At 46.6% G+C, this 20,006-nt stretch overlaps 1 protein-coding gene across 3 annotated transcripts in view; it reads left to right on the top strand.

The window, feature by feature from the left end:
* Positions 1-19,386, top strand: part of LOC140426872 (actin filament-associated protein 1-like 1) — a 280,476-nt gene extending 261,090 nt beyond the window's left edge. For all 3 annotated transcript variants that reach the window (XM_072512117.1, XM_072512116.1, XM_072512115.1), the window contains 3 exons: positions 553-743; positions 14,184-14,300; positions 16,661-19,386. In XM_072512117.1, the coding sequence (XP_072368218.1) occupies positions 553-743; positions 14,184-14,300; positions 16,661-16,687 (335 nt within the window). In that variant the 3' untranslated portion in view covers positions 16,688-19,386. The remainder of the gene's footprint in view (positions 1-552; positions 744-14,183; positions 14,301-16,660) is intronic.
* The last annotated feature ends 620 nt before the right edge of the window (positions 19,387-20,006 follow it).

Genomic DNA, 20,006 nt, shown 5'->3' with positions numbered 1-20,006 from the left:
TTTCTCCGGGTGCCCCGGTTTCCTGCTACAAGTCCTGATAGATGTGCTTGTTAGGTGAATTGGACAATCTGAATTCTCCCTCCGTGTACCCGAATAGGAGCCGGACTGTGGGGACTAGGGGATTTTCACAGTAACTTCATTGCAGCGTTTATGTAAGCCTACTTGTGACACTAATAAAGATTATTAAATTGTTGGGTAAGATAGCAGTGAGGGGTGACTGACAACCTTGCAACTATACTGCAACAAAGTGTCAGCACTTTCAGAAGAAGAAATTATCAAACAAAAAAGCAATACATGAACCTTGGACCAGTACAATATCAAGGGCCAGGCATACCCAATTTTAATTGGTCCAAACCAAGTCACATTTAGGTTTTTCCAAGTAAGTTATCATTGGTCCAATTCAAAACATTTCAGATTAAGCTACACCGTAGCAATATACTCATGCATATTCTTTGGTAATCCAAGGGAGGTTGCATTTTAAATGTTAACAAGGAACATGCACCATACACATGGTGATTGATTTAATGTACATAATGTGGACATTTTTCACAGGTAAAAAGTCTCAAATTGCTCTGGAAGAGAAAATAAGAGTGCTCGAAGAAAAATGTAAAGATAAAGAGACTGAGCGGGTGGAGTTGGAACTCAAATTAACACAAGTAAAGGAGAATCTGAAGAAAGTCATTGCAAGGGGAGCAGAAATTAGTTTATCCATCGACTCGAGGTCAGACTCTTCGGGTCTGCAGGTACTTGGAAGAATTTTATTTTTGGAAAAGAAATGGAAATAAATTGTGAAATCTACCTTTAACATCTTCTGATTATTTATTTTTAAGTTTAGTTATCAGTTAAGGCTCAACAGGGTAGATGATAGAATCACAGAAATACACAGTGCAGAAGAGGCCTTTCAGCCCATCGAGTCCATACCGACACGTGAACTACACCTGACCTACCTACCTATCCTCATTTACCAGCACTTGGCCCATAGCCTTGAATGTCATGTCGTGCCAAGTACTCATCCAGGTACTTAAATCCAAGGGACGCAGCCATAGAATAAGAGTTAGGTTGTTTAGGACTGAGATGAGGAGGAATTTCTTCAGACAGAGGACTGTGGAGACTCAGTCATTGAGTATGTTCAAAGTAGACGGCAATAGATTTTTAGATACCAACGACATCAAGGGATATGGGGATAATGCGAGAAGATGGCATTGAGGTAGATAATCAGCCGTGATCTAGCTGAATGGCGGAGCAGGGCCGATTGGTGTACTCCTGCTCCCATACTCCTGCATCTGTTCAGTTGATAGAACCTTATTCTCTTTTGAGTTTGAATTTTGTCAGTTCAAAGTCCACGGCAGTATTTTTAAAAAAAACTTTGCATCACTACAGTCCAGGAGGATGCCATTCAGCCCATCGAGTCTGCACCGACCCTCCAAAAGAGCTCCCCACACTATCCCCACCCTATCCCCATAATCCAGTAACCCCAGCTAACTTTTTTTGACACTACGGGGTAATTTAGCATGGCCAATTTACCTAACCTGCACACCTTTGGATTGTAGGAGGAAACCAGAACACCCGGAGGAAACCCACACAGACACGGGGAGAAAGTGCAAACTCCACACAGACAGTGACCCAAGGACGGAATTTAACCTGGTTCCCTGGAACTGTGAGGCAGTCGTGCTAACCACTGTGCAACCATGCTGCCTTTGAGCACATAGTCTATATTTAACGCTAATACATTATGGCCTGAATTTTTCAGCTGATCTCACCAAGTGAGACTTGCGGTGTCCCCCTTTGAATCGGGGCCATGGCTCAACCTCCCATTGCTGCTGTAATAGATTAGCAACTCACTCCTTAGGTGTTACTTACAGGCTCCTGGCTGTTTAAACTGTGGATTGCTGCCAGTCTCTTTGAAATGCTCTGAGGTCTCCTGGTCATGTAGATATCCATCTACCCTGCCCATCTGGAAACCCTCATGTTGCCTGAGATGAAACATTTTAGTTATGAAGAGAGGTTTGATAGGCTTATGTTGTTTTCGCTGGAGCAGAGAAGACTGAAAGGGGCGACCTGATCGAGGTGTGCAAGATTATGAGGAGCATGGACAGGGTGGATAGGGAGCATCTGCTTCTCTTAGTTGAAGGGCGGATGCGAAGGGACACAAATTCAAGGAGCGGGGCGGGAGGTTCAGGGGGGGTTTGAGGAAAAAAAAAATTTCCCAGAGGGTGGTGACGGTCTGGAACGCACTGCCTCACACCCTTTAAAACGTACCTGGATGAGCACTTGGCACGTCTTAACATTCGAGGCTATGGGCCAAGTGCTGGCAAATGGGATTAGGATTGGCAGATCCGATGCCTTTCATGCGGTGGTGCAGACTTGATGGGCCGAAGAGCCTTTTCTGCACTGTATTTTTCTGTGATTCTGAACAGCAGTCTAATCAAGGGAATGGGCATGGCCATGCTTAATCACATGAATACCAGGTGTCCAGGCCCCTCACTGCATTCCTTAGATGCACAATTCCACAGCAGGGGAAGCAGAGGATTAACAGAGCTAAAATCAGCCAATTTCTCCAGGCCCTGCATGTCCACCTTGCCCCATTGATATCACGTGGTATGGGTGTATGGATCCTGGACCCGTACAGTAAACCTGACGAGCTCCCTGTCACAACCTCGGTGTTAAACCCAGGCTCTAAATTACACTGCGGCCAAACTCCTAACAAAAGCACACATCCCTCAGTGACCCCCATCAGTAGTATGTACCCGCACACCAATCTCTTAGCATAGAGCTGCATAGTATGAATGCCTCGACCACGCAAGCAGCTGTCACCATTCTGGTGGGAAGGCACAAGGTTCATCCAATGAGGACACCCACAGTAGACCCCAGGACAGGCAAAGATCCTGCATGACAAGAGCCTGCTCCAGAACACCAGGGTCCAGCTGGTGAGGCTCAAGTGCCAACCATCCAGCAGGCCAAGGAGGAAGTATGAAGGCGGCGCCACATCAGGCCAAGCCGGTGTTCATCCTTCAAGGAGCTGCCGGACCATATGTGCCACCATTGACTCCGCCTCACCAAGAAGAGATGTGAAGATGGTGCCAGATGGTGATGGACTTGGCACCGCGAGGGGTAGGAGGAGGACACCTGCTCCCAAGTGGCCGCTAATTTGACTTCTCCAGTTGTACTTCCAGGCACTGCAATGTTGCTGACACCCCATCTGGTAAATTCTGGTTCTGAATCTGCATCTGCACCATTGATGGGATAACCTTTTCCAGAGGTGCGACATCTGTCTTGGGGGCAGCTGTTCCCTGAAATAGGGATGTGTTCTCGGAAGGGAACTTCTCAGGGTTAGGTGAGTTGCAGCAGAGATTTGAGTTACCGAGGGGGGGTAAGTTTAGGTACTGGCAGGTGCGGGACTTTGCTCGTAAGTTGCTACAGATGTTCCCCCAACTACCAGAGTACACACTGCTGGAGAAATTTCTGCTCCCAGGTGACGTGCGGGAGGGTAGGATCGGGGCATATACGGGTGTTGGGTGAGCAGGGTAAGGCGCTGTTGGAAAGGGTTCAGTGGGAGGGAGAGTTGAGGAGGGAGATAGGTTGGGGATTCTGGTGTGAGGCAATGCGGTGAGTGAACTCAGTTTCCTCCTGCGCTAGAATGAGTTTGATTCAGTTTAAAGTGGTGCACAGGGTGCACATGACTTGGGCTCGGATATGTGGGTTCTTCCTCGAGGTAGCTGATGGGTGTGAGAAGTGTATGCAGGGGCCGGCGAATCATGCTCACCTGTTTTGGGGTTGTGAGATGTTGGAGAGCATTTGGGAGATGGTGTTTGGGACATTTTCGAGGATAGTGGGAGCCGAGGTGAAGCCGCACCCCATGGTGGTGATCTTTGAAGTTTCGGAGGTGCCGGAGCTGCTGGGGGGGGAAGGGAGCCAATGTTGTGGCTTTCGCCTCTCTGATTGCCTAGCGATGGATTCATTTACATTGGAGGGCGGAAACGCCACTGGGGGCGACAGCCTGTACGAATTTCTCCGGTTGGAAAAGATTAAGTTTGCCTTAAGGGGGTTGGTAGAGGGCTTTGAGGTACAGTGGAGGCCGTTCATGATGATGTTTGAGGAGCTGTTTGTCGCTGGGGGAGAGAAGATGGGGACGGGGGCCCGAAAAGGGGAAGACATGTACAATCTGTTAACTCTGTTTTGTTGGAATGTGGTGTTGTTGTTACTATTTACATTTGGAATAAAATATCTTTTTTTTTAAACGGGCTTGGGAGCAGGAGTCAAGGAAGGAGGTCATTGATCATCTTCCTGCATTGCATGCCAGTCTTCTTTGTGAGGCTGCCATCACTCGCTACATCTGCTACCTCATCCCAGGCTCGATCCATTACAGCTGGCCGGTGCCTGCACCTCACCCTGGGGAAGAGGTGTCACTCCTCTCCTCAATGTCGTCCTAGATCCTGTGGATGGCTACATCAAGGAGGCATGGTGCAGCTCTTCTTGCAGTCATCTTCTTGGCTAGAATGAGAGACTGGGGTGAGTGGCGCACCTCAAAGCTGCTTCAGCTTGTCAGGCTAACATTGGGATTCCCGATCCCAGAGAATCACTCGCCTGGGGAATCGGGATTCGGGTAGGATGCACATGGGCAGTGGGCTGATCCATTTGCATGGATGGACTCGTGCAACCCCAGTGCTCCTAGCAGCAGCGCAAAAATGTTCTGATTCTTCATTGGCGGGAGAACTTAGCCTCTGAACTAGAGAATCGTGCCCATTATTACACTATTTGTAAGAGAGCAGGAAGTTGTGGTATTCTACTTTTTAAAATGTTTCCAATTAAGGGGCAATTTAGCGTGGCCAACCCTTCTACCCTGTTCATCTTTGGGTTGTAGGAATGCGACCCACGCAGACATACAAACTCCACATTGACAGTGACCCGGGGTTGGTACCATGAGGCAGCAGTGCTAACTACTGTGCCATCTTGCCACCCAAAATTCTGACCAACACTCCTTCAACCAGCATCAACAAAAAGAAAGGAACTGACCAATCATCTCATTTATCTTGGTGTGCGCAGAAGCTTCCAAAGTCTTTACACAAAGACTTTGTTAGCTATGTGGAGAGGCTGAATAGACTCTGACTGTTTTCATTAGAATGACAGAGATTGAGGGGTGGCCTGGTAAAGGTCTACAAAATTATGAGGGGCACAGATAGAGTGGTGGGCAGGCACTCTTTCTCCGGGTGGAGGGGTCAGTCACCAGGGGGCACAGGTTTAAGGTCCGTGGGGCAAAGTTTAGAGGAGATGTGCGAGGCAGGTTTTTTATGCAGAGGGTGGTGAGTGCCTGGAACGCGTTGCCAGGGGAGGTTGTGGAAGCAGATACATTAACGGCGTTCAAAAGGCATCTTGACAAACGCATGGATAGGATGGGTATAGAGGGATACGGCACAAGGAAGTGCTGAGGGTTTTGGCAAAGGTTGGTATCATGACCGGTACAGGCTTGGAGGGCCAAAGGGCCTGTTCCTGTGCTGTATTGTTCTTTGTTCTTTATAACAAGTCATTTCACTTTTATTGGTGATTAATTGTATGTTAAGTGCTTTGAGTCATTTGCAAGAAATATAATAAATCACCATATGAATACAAGACCTTTTTTGATGTAAATGGAAGAAAATTTCCAAAATCTTTTCATCAAAATTTTAAAATGTTTGCGTTGAGGAAAGTTTTTCTTTTCCAGAATGCAATCGATCCAAAATGATCTTGCTCCCCTAATGGCTCCCTGAATAAAACCACTGTACTGGTTCTTTCCTGAGTAAACTAATCTCAATCAGGATTGCAGTAAGGTGCAGTGTTGACTTCAACACCCCTGAGATAAAGAGAAAAAACATCTGCAAGAACCCATGAGCTGTAGGTCCAGTAATTTATATTGAAAAGTGTCCATTCGTGGATGTTGATTGGGGAAAAGATTCATGTGCACCTGAATTTCTCTAAGCTACTCATAGTAGGTGAATCTTCTAGCTGGGAGTATGAAGATGGAAAATTACCCCTTTAAATTCCAAGATGGTGGCTTGTATCAGATATTCCCTGATGGCTCTGTTGCTGAATGCACTGTCCAGTATGTAACCAAGCCACATGATGGGAAGGAGGTCCCAAGTGTAATCTCAAACTTGCACATTGTTGCCTGAGCTTAACTGGAGAGTCAAAGTTGGTTCCAGCAGCTGGATGAAGGAAGGGGAAATATACCCAAGTCCAGTGCCTAAGCAATGATTTGGTTTGGAAAGTCTCTTTGTCTGATCATCGAGCAAGAACAGCATTGCGTTTAGCTGCTATGTCTCCAGTATGGCCCACAAACATATTGACGGGTCTCTGAACTGTCCACTTGTGTGAGGTAATGGAAGTCGAGCAGGAAGAAAGGGGAGGATGCTATCTTCGGGGGTCTATCCACTATTGCACAAAGGGAAAACCTCTGAAGCTAATACCCCCTTCTTTCCAAGCCTTTTAAACTCCTGTCCACGTCCACCCTACTACCTATGAATTATGGTGTAGACAGCATTGTATCAGGGTTAATTCACTTGTTGTGACCCTTGATTATTTATTTTAATATGCCAGCAGGCTGCCAATTTCAGCACCTGCCACCTATCGTGTTATCGGGGTGGGCTCGAGGGTTGGCAGGAAGATGGTGGGGTTAACACTACCCTATTTTACATGCCCCCCCCCCCCCTGAAAACATGCCCGGCAGGAGCATGTAAAATTCAGCCCATAATGAAGAGATTTTTTTTTCACATTTGAAAGCATTGTTATAACCTTTAGACCATACGACGTAGGAGCAGAATTAGACCACTAGGCCCATCGAGTCTGCTCCGCCATTCAATCATGGCTGATATTTTCTCATCCCCATTCTTCTGCCTTCTCCCCATAACCCTTGATCCCCTTATTAATCATGAACCTATCTATCTCTGTCTTAAAGACACTCAGTGAATTGGCCTCCACAGCCTTCTGCGGCAAAGAGTTCCACAGATTCACCACCCTCTGGCTGAAGAAACTCCTCCTCATCTCTGTTTTAAAGGATCACCCCTTTAATCTGAGATGGTGTCCACTGGTCCTAGTTTTTCCTACTAGTGGAAACATCCTCTCCACATCCACTTTATCCAGGTGTCACAGCATTTTGTAAGTTTCAATAAGATCCCCTCTCATCCTTCTAAACGCCAACAAATTCAGACCCAGAGTCCTCAAACGTTCCTCATGCAACAAGTTCTTCATTCCAGGGATCATTCTTGTGAACCTCCTCTGGACCCTTTCCAAGGCCAGCACATCCTTCCTTAGATACGGGGCCCAAAACTGCTCACAATACTCCAAATTGGGTCTGACCAGAGCCTTATACAGCCTCAGAAGTGTCATAATATGCACTCACGCAAATGGCGTGACTATGTACTTCTGATCGATTACTTTTCAAAATACCCAGGAGTTGTGAAGCTGTTGGACCTCACGTCAAAATCAGTCATCAAGGCCTGCAAGGAGACGTTTGCCAGGCACGGTATACCACTCACAGTGATGAGCGACAACGGTCCATGTTTGTACAGCCAAGAATGGTCCAACTTTGCACAATCCTACCACTTCAAACAGGTCACATCTGGCTCCACTACCCGCAGCCAAACGGGAAGGTGGAAAAAGGGGTCCACATTGTCAAGCAGCTGCTCTGCAAGGCTGCAGACTGCATCTGATTTCAACCTTTCACTGTTGGCATACAGGGCAACCCCTCTGTCGACTGGTATGTCTCCGGCTCAACTACTCATGAATTGCAACCTGCAGACAACTGTTCCAGCCAACCACGTTCCAGAACTTGTTCACCTCACGGTGCTAAGAAAAGTGCAGCGACTCAGGGACCAGCAGAAGATCATGTATGATGCTCAGGCCACTGATTTGCCTGTGCTGGCTCCAGAAGATGTTGTTCGCATCAAGCTGCCTGAGGGAGGTTGGTCAGCCCCAGCTGTTGTTCTACGATCTGTTGTACAGGTCTTTTGTTGTTCGCATGGCTGATGGCTCCATTCTCAGGCGCAACAGAAGGGCACTGCGCAAAGTTGCCTGCCCACCACCACCTGACCACACCCCTCCGTATGTCGAGGCGCCTCCTCCGGACATTTCAAACTACGAGCCCGTCAATCTGGCAGCAATCCCGCCTGTCGAGACGCCGCGTCCCCCCCCCGCCACCTCTGAGGCGGTCAACATGAATCCGCCGCCCAGCACAAAGACTGGACTTATGGACTTTAACTGTGTAAATTTTGTTCACCTTGTTCTGCATATGCATGTTAGACACCTTCCCATGTATATATGTTCACTCACTCACCATTTTGCACATAGTCACACATGTAAATACAAGCACACAGCCACAAGCATCCAAAATTTATTTTAAAAGGGGAGATGTCATAATATGCACTCATGTTCATAATGAGATACAGACAGGCAGTAATGGACACACACAGGAACCAATCACCACACGGAATACAGAACAGCCAATCACCAGGCAGGACACTACAGGGGACATTACCAGTATAAAACACACGAGGCAGGAAGGCTCGGCCTCTTCGTACTGGTGATAGCTGTAGCAGCAGTCAGGGTGCAATGTACAGTCAGCACCTACTACACATGGCACAGGGCAAGTCTGGGCAAGCCAGACCAAGGTTAGCAAGCTTAGATTGATAGAGTGTTGACTCACAGCGAACTATGTACATTACTCGACAAGTTCAATAAAGCAGTATTGAACCATCTACAGCGTTGGAAGCCTGTTTTCAAGTGATACTCCATCGAGTTGCAGTCCGTGTTAATCCAACACAGATAACACATCAAGATGCACATCCTTCTGTCATGATATGCACTCATGCACATAATGAGATACAGACAGGCAGTGACAGCCAGTCAACACACAGGACAGAACACAACCAATAACCAGGCGGAACACGAGAAGGTGGTCTCCCACTATAAAACACACGAGGCATCGACACTCTGCCTCTTTCCACTGGTGACAACTGTAGTGACAGTCGGGGTGTATATATCAGTTATCACCTTCTCCACGTGGCTCAGAGCTAGTCTGGTCTAGTTAATTATAGTAAGCACGCTTAGATTAGTAGAGTGTCAAACCCACAGCAAACTGTGTGCACTGTTTAACAAGTTCAATAAAGCGTATTGAACTAACATCAAAGTTTGGAGTCTACTTTCAAGTACAACTGCATCCAGTTGCAGTCCATGTTACCCCAGGGTGATTAACATGACATGGTACCAGTAGTCTACTATCTCTAAGTGGTTTACCTCGAGTGATTCCGTGACGACCAGCAAGTGCCTTCCAGCGACATGGAAAAGATCCGAGCCCCTCCACAGCTAGGGATCGCCGGCAATCTCGGCACCAACTGGCGGGTCTTCAAGCAAAGGTTCCTTCTCTACATTGAGGCTGCAGACCGCGAGGATGCGTCCGATGCCAGAAAAATTGCGCTGCTCCTATCAACTACGGAGGACCAAGCCATCCAGATTTTCAACTCACTTAACTTTACCGATGGCCAGGACAAGACCAAATTCAAGACCGTTTTGGAGAAGTTCGACAGTCACTGTGAAGTCGAAACAAACGAGAGCTTTGAGTGCTATATCTTCCTGCAACGCCTTCAGGGTAAGGATGAACCTTTCCAATCCTTTCTAACTCATCTCTGTATTTTAGCGCAGTCCTGCAATTATGGTGCAACCGCTGATTCCATGATCAGGGATCAGATCGTGTTTGGGGTGCACTCTGATTCCTTGCGGGAGCAACTCCTCATTAAGCACATGACCCTGCCAGTCGCAATTGAGACGTGTATAGTGCATGAGCATGCGAGAAATCGGTACTCCCGTTTCAAATCGGCAGAATACAAAAAACATGCCTCCCACGCAGAGAGTGTACAGGCCATCGCCCGGATGCAGCGCCTCAGTATCGATGAAAGTGGCCATTTTGCGCGCTTTTCCCGGGGCCCCACGTATGTGCAACACGAACGGGAGAACGAAGCGGCCGAAAACCAAACTGCGCAGATACGAACGTCGACTGACCGCACTGCGCATGTGCGACGACGCACGGAGTGTAACAACGTCAACGTCAAGACGGCCCGAACTGCGGCACCGCCCACTGAAAGCGGCAATGTCCTGCAAAAGGCAGGCGATGTTTACATTGTGGGAAGCCTGGACATTATGCAGCCTTGTGCAGGTCTGCACCACCAGTCAAGTGCCAGCGATCCCAATTCCAAAGCAAGCGCGTTTGATGTGTACAGCAAGGTTTACTGGATTCTGATCCTGGTAGCACTACGGATCCAGAGACGACTGCCTGGAGTCCCCCTATCGTGTGGGCATCATCACTACATGTGAGTCTGCCTCCTCAAATTCAGCAAGGTGCCTATCTATCCTCAATGTGGATTCTGCGGACAAATGGCGTGCTGTCATACAAGTAAATCAATGCAGCATCCCGTTCAAACTGGACACTGGTGATTCTTCCAATCTCATCTCTCATGCTGATTTTGACCCCATTAAAAAGCAATCCAAAATTCTTCCGCCAGCCTGCCAGCTCCTAGATTATAATGGCAATGCCATAACTGCACTTGGATCTTGTCATCTATTCGTCTTCAACAAGACCATCAATGTCACACTGCGATTCGAAATCGTCAAGCCTGATAAGGCATCCCTGCTCGGTGCCCATGCATGCAAGCTACTCAACCTCATACAGCGAGTCCATGCCATGTCTTCATCCAATCAGGATCTTCAGGCTGACATTGATGACATCCTTGCTCAATATCCAGATGTGTTTGATGGAATTGGCACTCTGCCATACTGCTACAAGATCCTACTCAGGCCTGATGCCACGCCTGTAATCCATGCACCACGCCAGGTGCCGGCTCCTTTGAAGGAACGTTTAAAGGCACAGCTACAGGAGCTCCAAGACCAGGGCATCATCTCCAAAGTGACAGAACCGACTGACTGGGTCAGCTCGATGGTCTGTGTGAAGAAAGCCCTCAGGTGAGTTGCAGATATGCATAGATCAAAAAAATCTTAACCGGAACATAACGCGGGAACACTACCTGATCCCGAAGTGGGAGTAACTGACCAGTGAGATGGCACACGCCAAATTCTTCACGAAGCTAGATGCATCGCATGGTTTCTGGCAGATACTACTGGACGAGTCAAGCAGGAAGCTCTGCACGTTCAACACACCATTTGGCAGGTACTGTTATAACCGTATGCCGTTCGGCATTGTCTCAGCCTCTGAAATCTTCCACAGGATCATGGAGTAGATGATGGAGGGCATTGAGGGTGTGCGTGTCTATGTAGATGATGTAATCATATGGTCCATGACCCCCGAGGAACAGATATCTCGTCTCAAACAAGTCTTTTGACGTGTCCATGCAAACGGACTCCAGCTGAACAAGGCCAAGTGCTCCTTTGGCATGTCAACCATCAAGTTCTTGGGCGACCAGATATCCCAGCAGGGTGTGCAACCAGATTTGGACAAGGTCAAGGCCATTAACTCCATGAAGACCCCAGAAGTCAAGAAGGCGGTACTACGCTTCCTCGGAATGGTGAACTTCTTGGGAAAATTCATTCCCAACATGGCCTCACACACCACAGCTCTCAGGCATCTGGTGAAGAAGTCCACCGCATTCCAATGGCTACCCACACATCAAGCAGAGTGGCTCGAGCTCAAAGCAAAGCTCACTACTGCTCCGGTACTTGCGGTTTTTGACCCGGACAGGGAAACAAAAATCTCCACGGACGCAAGCCAGGACAGCATTGGTGCAGTGCTCCTCCAGAGGGATGACTCCTCGTCCTGGGCTCTAGTTGCTTATGCATCAAGGGCCATGACTCTTACTGAACAGAGGTACGCCCAAATAGAAAAAGAGTGCCTGGGCCTCCGAACCGGCATTGTAAAGTTCCATGACTATGTCTACAGTCTACCAACATTCGCAGTGGAGACTGACCACAGACCCTTGGTCCATATCATTCATAAGGACTTGAATGACATGATACCCAGGCTTCAGCACATTCTCCTTCGACTCCGAAGGTAAGATTTTGAGTTAGTATACACACCAGGCAAGGAGCTGTCCCGCTCCATCACCTCGCCCTGTGAAAAGGTTGACTTCATCCACCAAATTGAGGCACAGGTGCAGCTGTGTGCCAGCAACCTCCCGGCCTCAGATGAAAGAGTGATCAGCATTCGTGAAGAAACTGCCAAACACCCTCTTCTGCAGCCTGTAATGCACCACCTCGCAAATGGCTGGCAAAAAGGTCAATGCCCTCAGTTCTTTAATGTGAAGGACGACCTGACAGTCGTTGAGGGGATCCTCCTCAAGCTAGATCGTATCGTTATTCCTCACAGTCTGCAGAGCTTAGTGCTCAAACAAATCCATGAGGGACACCTAGGTGTCAAAAAATGCAGGTGAGGGCCCCGCAGGCTGTCTATTGGCCTGGAATCAGCCAGGACATATCCAACATGGTCTTCAATTGTGCGACATGCCGGCGTTTCCAGCCTGCTCAAACAAATGAAACACTCCAGCAACACAAGATCGTGACCTCTCCGCGGTTCAAGGTGGGAATCGACCTTTTTCACGCCAATGGGCGTGACTATGTGCTCATCATACATCATCAAATTACCCGGAAGTTGTGAAGCTGTCAGACCTCACATCAAGGACAGTCATCAAGGCCTGCAAGGAGACATTTGCCAGGCATTGTATTCCACTCACTGTCATGAGTGACAATGGTCCCTGCTTCCACAGCCAAGAGTGGCCCAATTTTGCCAAGTCGTACCAATTCAACCACATTACCCCAAGCCCACACTACCCGCAATCCAATGGGTAGGTTGAGAAAGGGGTCCATATAGTGAAGCAACTGCTCTGCAAGGCTGCGGACTCTGCTTCTGACTTCAACCTTGCGCTGTTGGCGTACAGGGCAACCCCTCTGTCCACCGGTATGTCTCCGGCTCAACTCCTCATGAATAGAGACCTGCGGACGACTGTTCCAGCCATACACTTACCAGACCTGGATCAGCTCCCAGTGCTGCAAAAGGTGCAGCAACTCAGGAACCGGCAAAAGCTGATGTACGGTGCTCATGCTACCGATTAGCCTGTGCTATCTCTGGAAGATGCTGTTCGGATCACCTGATGGAGGCTGGTCAGCTCCAGCTGTTGTTGTTTGACAGGCTTCTCCCAGATCGTTTGTAGTTCGTATGGCTGATGGCTCCATTGTCAGGCGCAACAGAAGGGCACTGCGCAAAGTTGCCTGTGCCACCACCATGTTGTTATGTCTCCTCCGGACACCTCGCACCATGAGGCCACCAATCTGGCAGCAATCCCGCCTGTCAAGGAGCAGTCGTCCCCACCTCCACCGCTCAGGCGGTCGACAAGGATCACACGCAAGCCCCAAAGATTGGACTTATAGACATTTAGCTTGTAAATTTTGTCCTGTATCTGCACGCTAGACACCTCTTATGTATATATTCATCCAGTCGCTTTCATCCACTCACCATTTAATGTAAATAGTTCTACATGTAAATACAGTCGCATATGCTCCAAGCAACCAACATTTTTTTTAAAAGGAGAGATGCCATGATATGCACTCATGCACATAATGAGATACAGACAGGCAGTGACAGATACCCAGTACAGCCAATCAACACACAGGACAGAACACAACCACCAACAGGCAGAACACTAGAAGGTGGTCTCCCACTATAAAACACACGAGGTATCGACACTCTGCCTCTTTCCACTGGTGACAACTGTAGTGACAGTCAGGGTGTATATATCAGTTAGCACCTTCAACACGTGACTCAGAGCTAGTCTGGTCTAGTTAGTTATAGTAAGCATGCTTAGATTAGTAGAGTGTCAAACCCACAGTGAACTGTGTGCACTGCTTAACAAGTTCAAGAAAGCGTATTGAACTAACATCAAAGTTTGGAGTCTACTTTCAAGTACAACTGCATCCAGTTGCAGTCCATGTTACCCCAGGGTGATTAACACGACACCCTTGTCTTGTATAACCCTCTTGATATGAATGCTAACATTGCATTTGCCTTCTTAACTGCCGATTGAACCTGCACTTCAGTCTGATCTCACAGCTCCTCAACTAAATGAAGAGATATTGAATGTGTGACTATAGTTAAAAATGTCTAGGCTTGTGTGAAAGAGGATCCAGTTATTAAATATTGTCTTGTGTTCCCAAAGGCTGAAAATAATTACACAGAACATCACTTAATTCCTGTGAACTGTGCCTCAGAAATGAGAAGGAGAGCTCCCACCATGATATCCTCCAGTAAAGGATGCGTCTTACAGAAGGCTAAGGTATCAGTTTTGTTCAGATATCCTGTCCCTAGTAGGAAGCAGTGAGTTATATTAACATAATGTTCAGCTCCAGTTTGCGACTGTAAGTAGCACCATCTGCTAACAGTCGGGTTTTCAGCCGGATGACAGCTTCATTATGCAATATGATGCTTTTCCATTGGTGTGAGAGGTATCCTGGAAAAGCAGGTCCACAGACAGAACTACCGTAGATCGCAGCATGTAACCTTTCGGAAGACCCTTCGAAAAAATTTGGGGTCGACTTACCCGTCAAGGTAAACAAGAAACTCCGGAGGACCCATTTCTATTTGTCAGTCACCGCACACGGTTCGCTCTGTGTGGGTGCATCTTAAATTCCCACAAGTCCTTGGCGACTCAGCCCACATCATCTGCTTGATCTCATATGCCAACTTTTTAAGGCGAACATAACCAAAAACATGCATCACTGAGCTGTAAAATTGAGGCCATGTCCCAATGCGAGTATAGCCTTAAACAGGTCTTTTGGCACTGAACGCCTAATATGCTGCCATCTGTGGTGATAGGAGATATAAAATGTTATGAGTATGCAACACTGATTTCTGCTTTGTAACTGCATTTTAGGTTTAACTATTGTGTATGTATTTAATGCAAAATAATTTATGCAGTGATGATTTTACCAGATAAGTGGTTTCTTATTTCTAACAGTTAATACTGACACTTACCTGGTGAACCCAAATGTCCTGGAGACATTTTCACACTGCAATGAAATGATGCACTCCTCTGCCCTTACACACGCACGCCAATACACCCCACGCCATGCACCCCACGCCATGCACCCCATGCCACGCACCCCACGCCACGCACCCCACGCCACGCACCCCACGCCACGCACCCCACGCCACGCACCCCACGCCATGCACCCCACGCCACGCACCACACGCCAGGCACCCCAGGCCACGCACCCCACGCCACTCACTCCACACCACGCACCCCACGCCATGCACCCCACGCCATGCACCCCATGCCACGCACCCCACGCCACGCACCCCACGCCACGCACCCCACGCCATGCACCCCACGCCACGCACCACACGCCAGGCACCCCAGGCCATGCACCCCACGCCACTCACTCCACGCCACGCACCCCACGCCACGCACCCCACGCCACGCACCCCACGCCAGGCACCCCAGGCCACGCACCCCACGCCACTCACTCCACGCCATGCACCCCACTCCATGCACCCCACGCCATGCACCCCACACCACGCCATGCACTCCACCCCATGCACCCCACCCCACGCCACGCACCCCACCCCACGCCACGCAACCCACGCCACGCACGTCACCCCACCCCACCCCACCCCATACCACCCCACATGCATCCTGCACCCCCATACACACCCCACACCCCCACACACACCCCCACTGCTACCCCCACACCCACCCTCAAACGCCCACCCGCGCACACATCCACACACACACACCCACACCCCCCCCACACCCACACCACACCCTATACTCCCCCCCCCCCCCCCCCCCCTCCCCTACCCCCATATACTCACACGTACACCAAACACCACCCCCAACCAGGTTACATAGCTTTGGTAGTAGATGGCATTATAGGAGATGTTTTATTGATTTGGATGCCTGTCCAGAGCCATAATAGACAGGTGGTATTAGGGCAAAGTCAATTACATTCACTTTTAATCATTCTGGTTTGTTGATGTATAAGAGGTATTGGTAATTTGGTGATGTTTCTCACGTGGGCAGAAAGGTAGAGAAGCTATTTATAGGATTCAGTACCAAATTTAATCGACCAGACTTTGTAGTCAGCGGTGAACAAATGACACTCGTCGCAGTCACTGTTGTGTGGCTTTCAACGTTCCCAATGCGAATTTGAACCTGGCGCTAAACAAGGGGATCTCCAGACATCCAGCAAGAATCAGTGAAGGATTTTCACAGGAAGCAAACCAGGAAGGAAAATGCATTGTTCCTCCTTAATTTCTTATAAATGTTATGGAAACCAAAAGAAAAACTGGGATGCACACATGAAAAGCTAAAATGTAAAATATATTCATTTATGTCTATTTATTGTATTACAAAACTAATGGTAATAATATAGAATCTGCGATGAAGTTTTCATCAGTAAAGTGATTTCTAAAGATTGTGGCTCCAGGTATTTTCAACAGTCCACCCTGTGGAGGAGCAAGGAATTTTTGCTTTTAACTGCATGTGTTCAGATTCCAGGAGTTGCTGTCAGTTTCCGAAGCAATGAGTTTCACATAGCTATAAGGACAATTCAAAAGAAATGGAGCGGCTTCTTCATGTTACAATTTGGCAAATAAAGCTCTAACAAAAGATCTACTTTCTGTTTTTAATTATAGGAATGGGAGAAAAAGACAGGGACATGAAGCGGAATGAGGAAGGTGGATGCGATGGGATATTTATTAAGTTGGAATAAATGCAATGAATTTCGACTTCATCAAAGCTTGTCAGTTTTCACCCTGTGGAAAATGATGCCATGTATTCGTGCTCAAGCAGATACTCCAGATGGAAGGAACATGTTAAGAATGTCATAGGGTAGGGCAGCACGGTGGCCTAGTGGTTAGCACAGCTGCCTCACGGCACTGAGTCCCAGGTTCGACCCCGGCTCTGGGTCACTGTCAGTGTGGAGTTTGCACATTCTCCCCGTGTCTGCGTGGGTTTCGCCCCCATAACCCAAAAATATGCAGAGTAGGTGGATTGGCCACACTAAATTGCCCCTTAATTGGAAAAAATAATTGAGTAATGTAAATTTTTTTCAAAAAAGAATGTCATAGGGTGTGGGGTAATTAATTTGCCATAACTACCTGGTTATTATCTTGGAAGGTGAAAAACTTTATTTTAAATTACAAGTTCCAGATAATTTCTCCAGTATGTCACAAAACTCATGCTCTTTTAAATTATAATAATTATTAGAATGAAGACTGGAATGAAAATGAAATAAAAATCGCTTATTGTCACAAGTAGGCTTCAAATGAAGTTACTGTGAAAAGCCCCTAGTCACCACATTCTGGCGCCTGTTCGGGGAGGCTGTTACGGGAATTGAACAGTGCTGCTGGCCTGCCTTGGTCTGCTCTCAAAGCCAGCGATTTAGCCCTGTGCTAAAATCCAACATATGTGAGCATTACTCAAAGACATATAAATTCTTATCTACAACTATGTTAATAAGTAAATGCTTTCAGGAGAGAAAATTAGGAATAATTAACAAGTATCTGATCACAACTGCTGATCCGAGTTGGACTAAATTTTAATGTTTTCCAGTGTATGCATTGTGTGGTTCACCCTTAAGCAAGATTACAAATACACTGTGACTCTTTTCTCTAAACTGTGAGCTCCTTTAACGGACTGTTTTGGGGATGGGAGCTCGACTGCTCAACTGATGGTTATAAAAAATTTGAACACTGAACACATTTTGAACTGACTGAAGGTTGTTTTCAATATCAATGCACAATTCATCCCCTCGCTTTCCTATCTCATAATGGTATTTCACTCTGTACTCTCCTCTTACCCCTCAAAATCTCTACATTCAGTTAGATCTATTAGCATCTTTAACATCTGCGAGCATAATTCCCTTTGTGACAGCTACGGACTCAGATTATTTTCGTGGTAGTCAGTACTGCTATACTATGTTATCAAGCTCTGTGCCCACTCAGCCCACTGTTACCCCATTGTATGTATATTATTTATTATTCTAATATAATTTCTCCTCTTAAGACTAATTTCCTCCAATAAAAGTTTTGTTGGTTACTTGAGTCTGTGTTCATATCTCAACTGGATACCTATAGAACAACCACAGCCTGATAATGAAAACTAGGCATGATTCAGTCATATTTTGCCAATACCATGTCACAGGAGTTCATTAATAAAATAACGTTGATGATTGATAGAAGTGTGAATAATTAAAAAGGCAATGTGGTTTATCAGTGCCTGGCCATATGAGTCCACCAGTGCCTTGCTGTGCTGTGTAGTGGTCAGAAACCAAAAATTTATATTTATAAACTGCCTTTAACATCATTTTTTTAAAGTAACAGGAGTGGCAGTATAAAACAAAATTTGACACTGAGCCACATAAGGAGATACAGATCTGATAGTCAAAAATTTTAAGTAGCACACAAAAAAAGGAAGAAAGTAAGTCAGGTTAAGGCCCAGTCCAGGAACAATTTAGTATGGCCAATCCACCTAACCTGTCCATCTTTGGACTGTGGGAGAAAACCCATACAGACACAGGAAGAAAGTACAAACTCCACACAGTCAGTAACCCAAGGCTGGAATTGAACTCGGGTCCGTGGTGCTGTGAAGCAGCAGTGGTAACCGTGCCGCCTAAATGTTAACATGAAAAAAGATTTTTGAACAGCGATTCATATTCAGTGCCTTTAGTTACCATTTTGAAAAGACACAGGACTAAAAACAGACTGTTAATCTTGCAATCTGGTTTCATCGCTCCTGCCAATTAATTGCCATTAACACAAAACATTATAGGTCAAGTCAAAATAATTATTTTAAAAACAGTTCTATGTTTCAAGTATTTTCTGAACAAATTTCTAATTTTCTATATTTGGTTCAGTGTAGATGTATGCTATAAATGTTTTTGAAAATGCACATTTTGAAAGTAACTTGTAAATAGGTGGAATTAATTTGCAATTTCTGTGTTTAATGGTTCAAGCAAAAGAATTACCATGTTTTCCCAACCAACTCTAGGCTCAATTTTCTTTGCGTTACTCATTGGAAGATAAGGTTTTCTGCTTGTTCATTCCATTTTATAGTTTTATTTTCATGTGCACCTGTATATATTTCGGTAACAATTCTGCAGGCAATTTGTAGTCTGATCGCGGACATTTCTTTTCTAGTTGACTGAATTGTGATATTGAGTCATATGCATTTTGATTGTCAGCAATTTTTAATTTGAAACGAAACAATGTTTAATTTGTAAGCACTTTATAGGGATATGGTTCCACATATATTTAAGAACCAATGAGCAGTTTTCTTAATAACCTGATCTGTGGTCAAATGTTAATTATGTACACTTTCTATCCCCACCCTCAAAAATAAACGTTTTTTAGAGAATGTTGCAATTGAGTGAACTACATGACTGCGACCCATTTTTCAGAGGCCATAATGTAATAATGTGATTGACGTTGGACCTGCTGCTTTTGTTGCACTTTTAGCTTGTTGAAAAATCAGGATAATCTCATGTGAACTTGACTACGTTTTTCAATAGCTCCTGCGTCACCAACAACTCAAATAACAGAAGCCATCAGAATTTTGAAACAGTTTAGGAGGGTAAACAGTGAAAGATTTTTTTTCCACTGGTTGGTGAATCAGTAACATGGAGTCATTATCAGTAGGAAAATGTAAGGGAAAGTTACGAAATGTTTTTTTTCACTGGGCGGAATTTAATCTAGGAAATGGGCTCTCTCCTGCCGAATGGGGAGCCAGCGAAAACCCCTGCACCTCTCCTTTGGAGAAGGCCCAACATATTAATGCAAATCAGATAATGGTCAGCAGTGAGCCTTTTCCATGGGTGTGGAAATCATGTCCCTTGAGAGCTACTGACCAGTAGCTCATCATTGCAGGCAGCACCATTGGGGACGGTGGGAGTTGCCAGCAGTGTATACACCAGCGGCCCAAGATTAGCCAGGAACGCAAGTCAGGTCAGTGAGTGCAGAAGGGGTTGGTTGGCTAGGAGGA

Source organism: Scyliorhinus torazame, chromosome 7 (assembly GCF_047496885.1).
Source record: "Scyliorhinus torazame isolate Kashiwa2021f chromosome 7, sScyTor2.1, whole genome shotgun sequence".
Lineage (NCBI taxonomy): Eukaryota > Metazoa > Chordata > Chondrichthyes > Carcharhiniformes > Scyliorhinidae > Scyliorhinus > Scyliorhinus torazame.
Note: the sequence above shows the minus strand (reverse complement) of the source record. Positions and strands in the feature narration are given on the sequence as shown.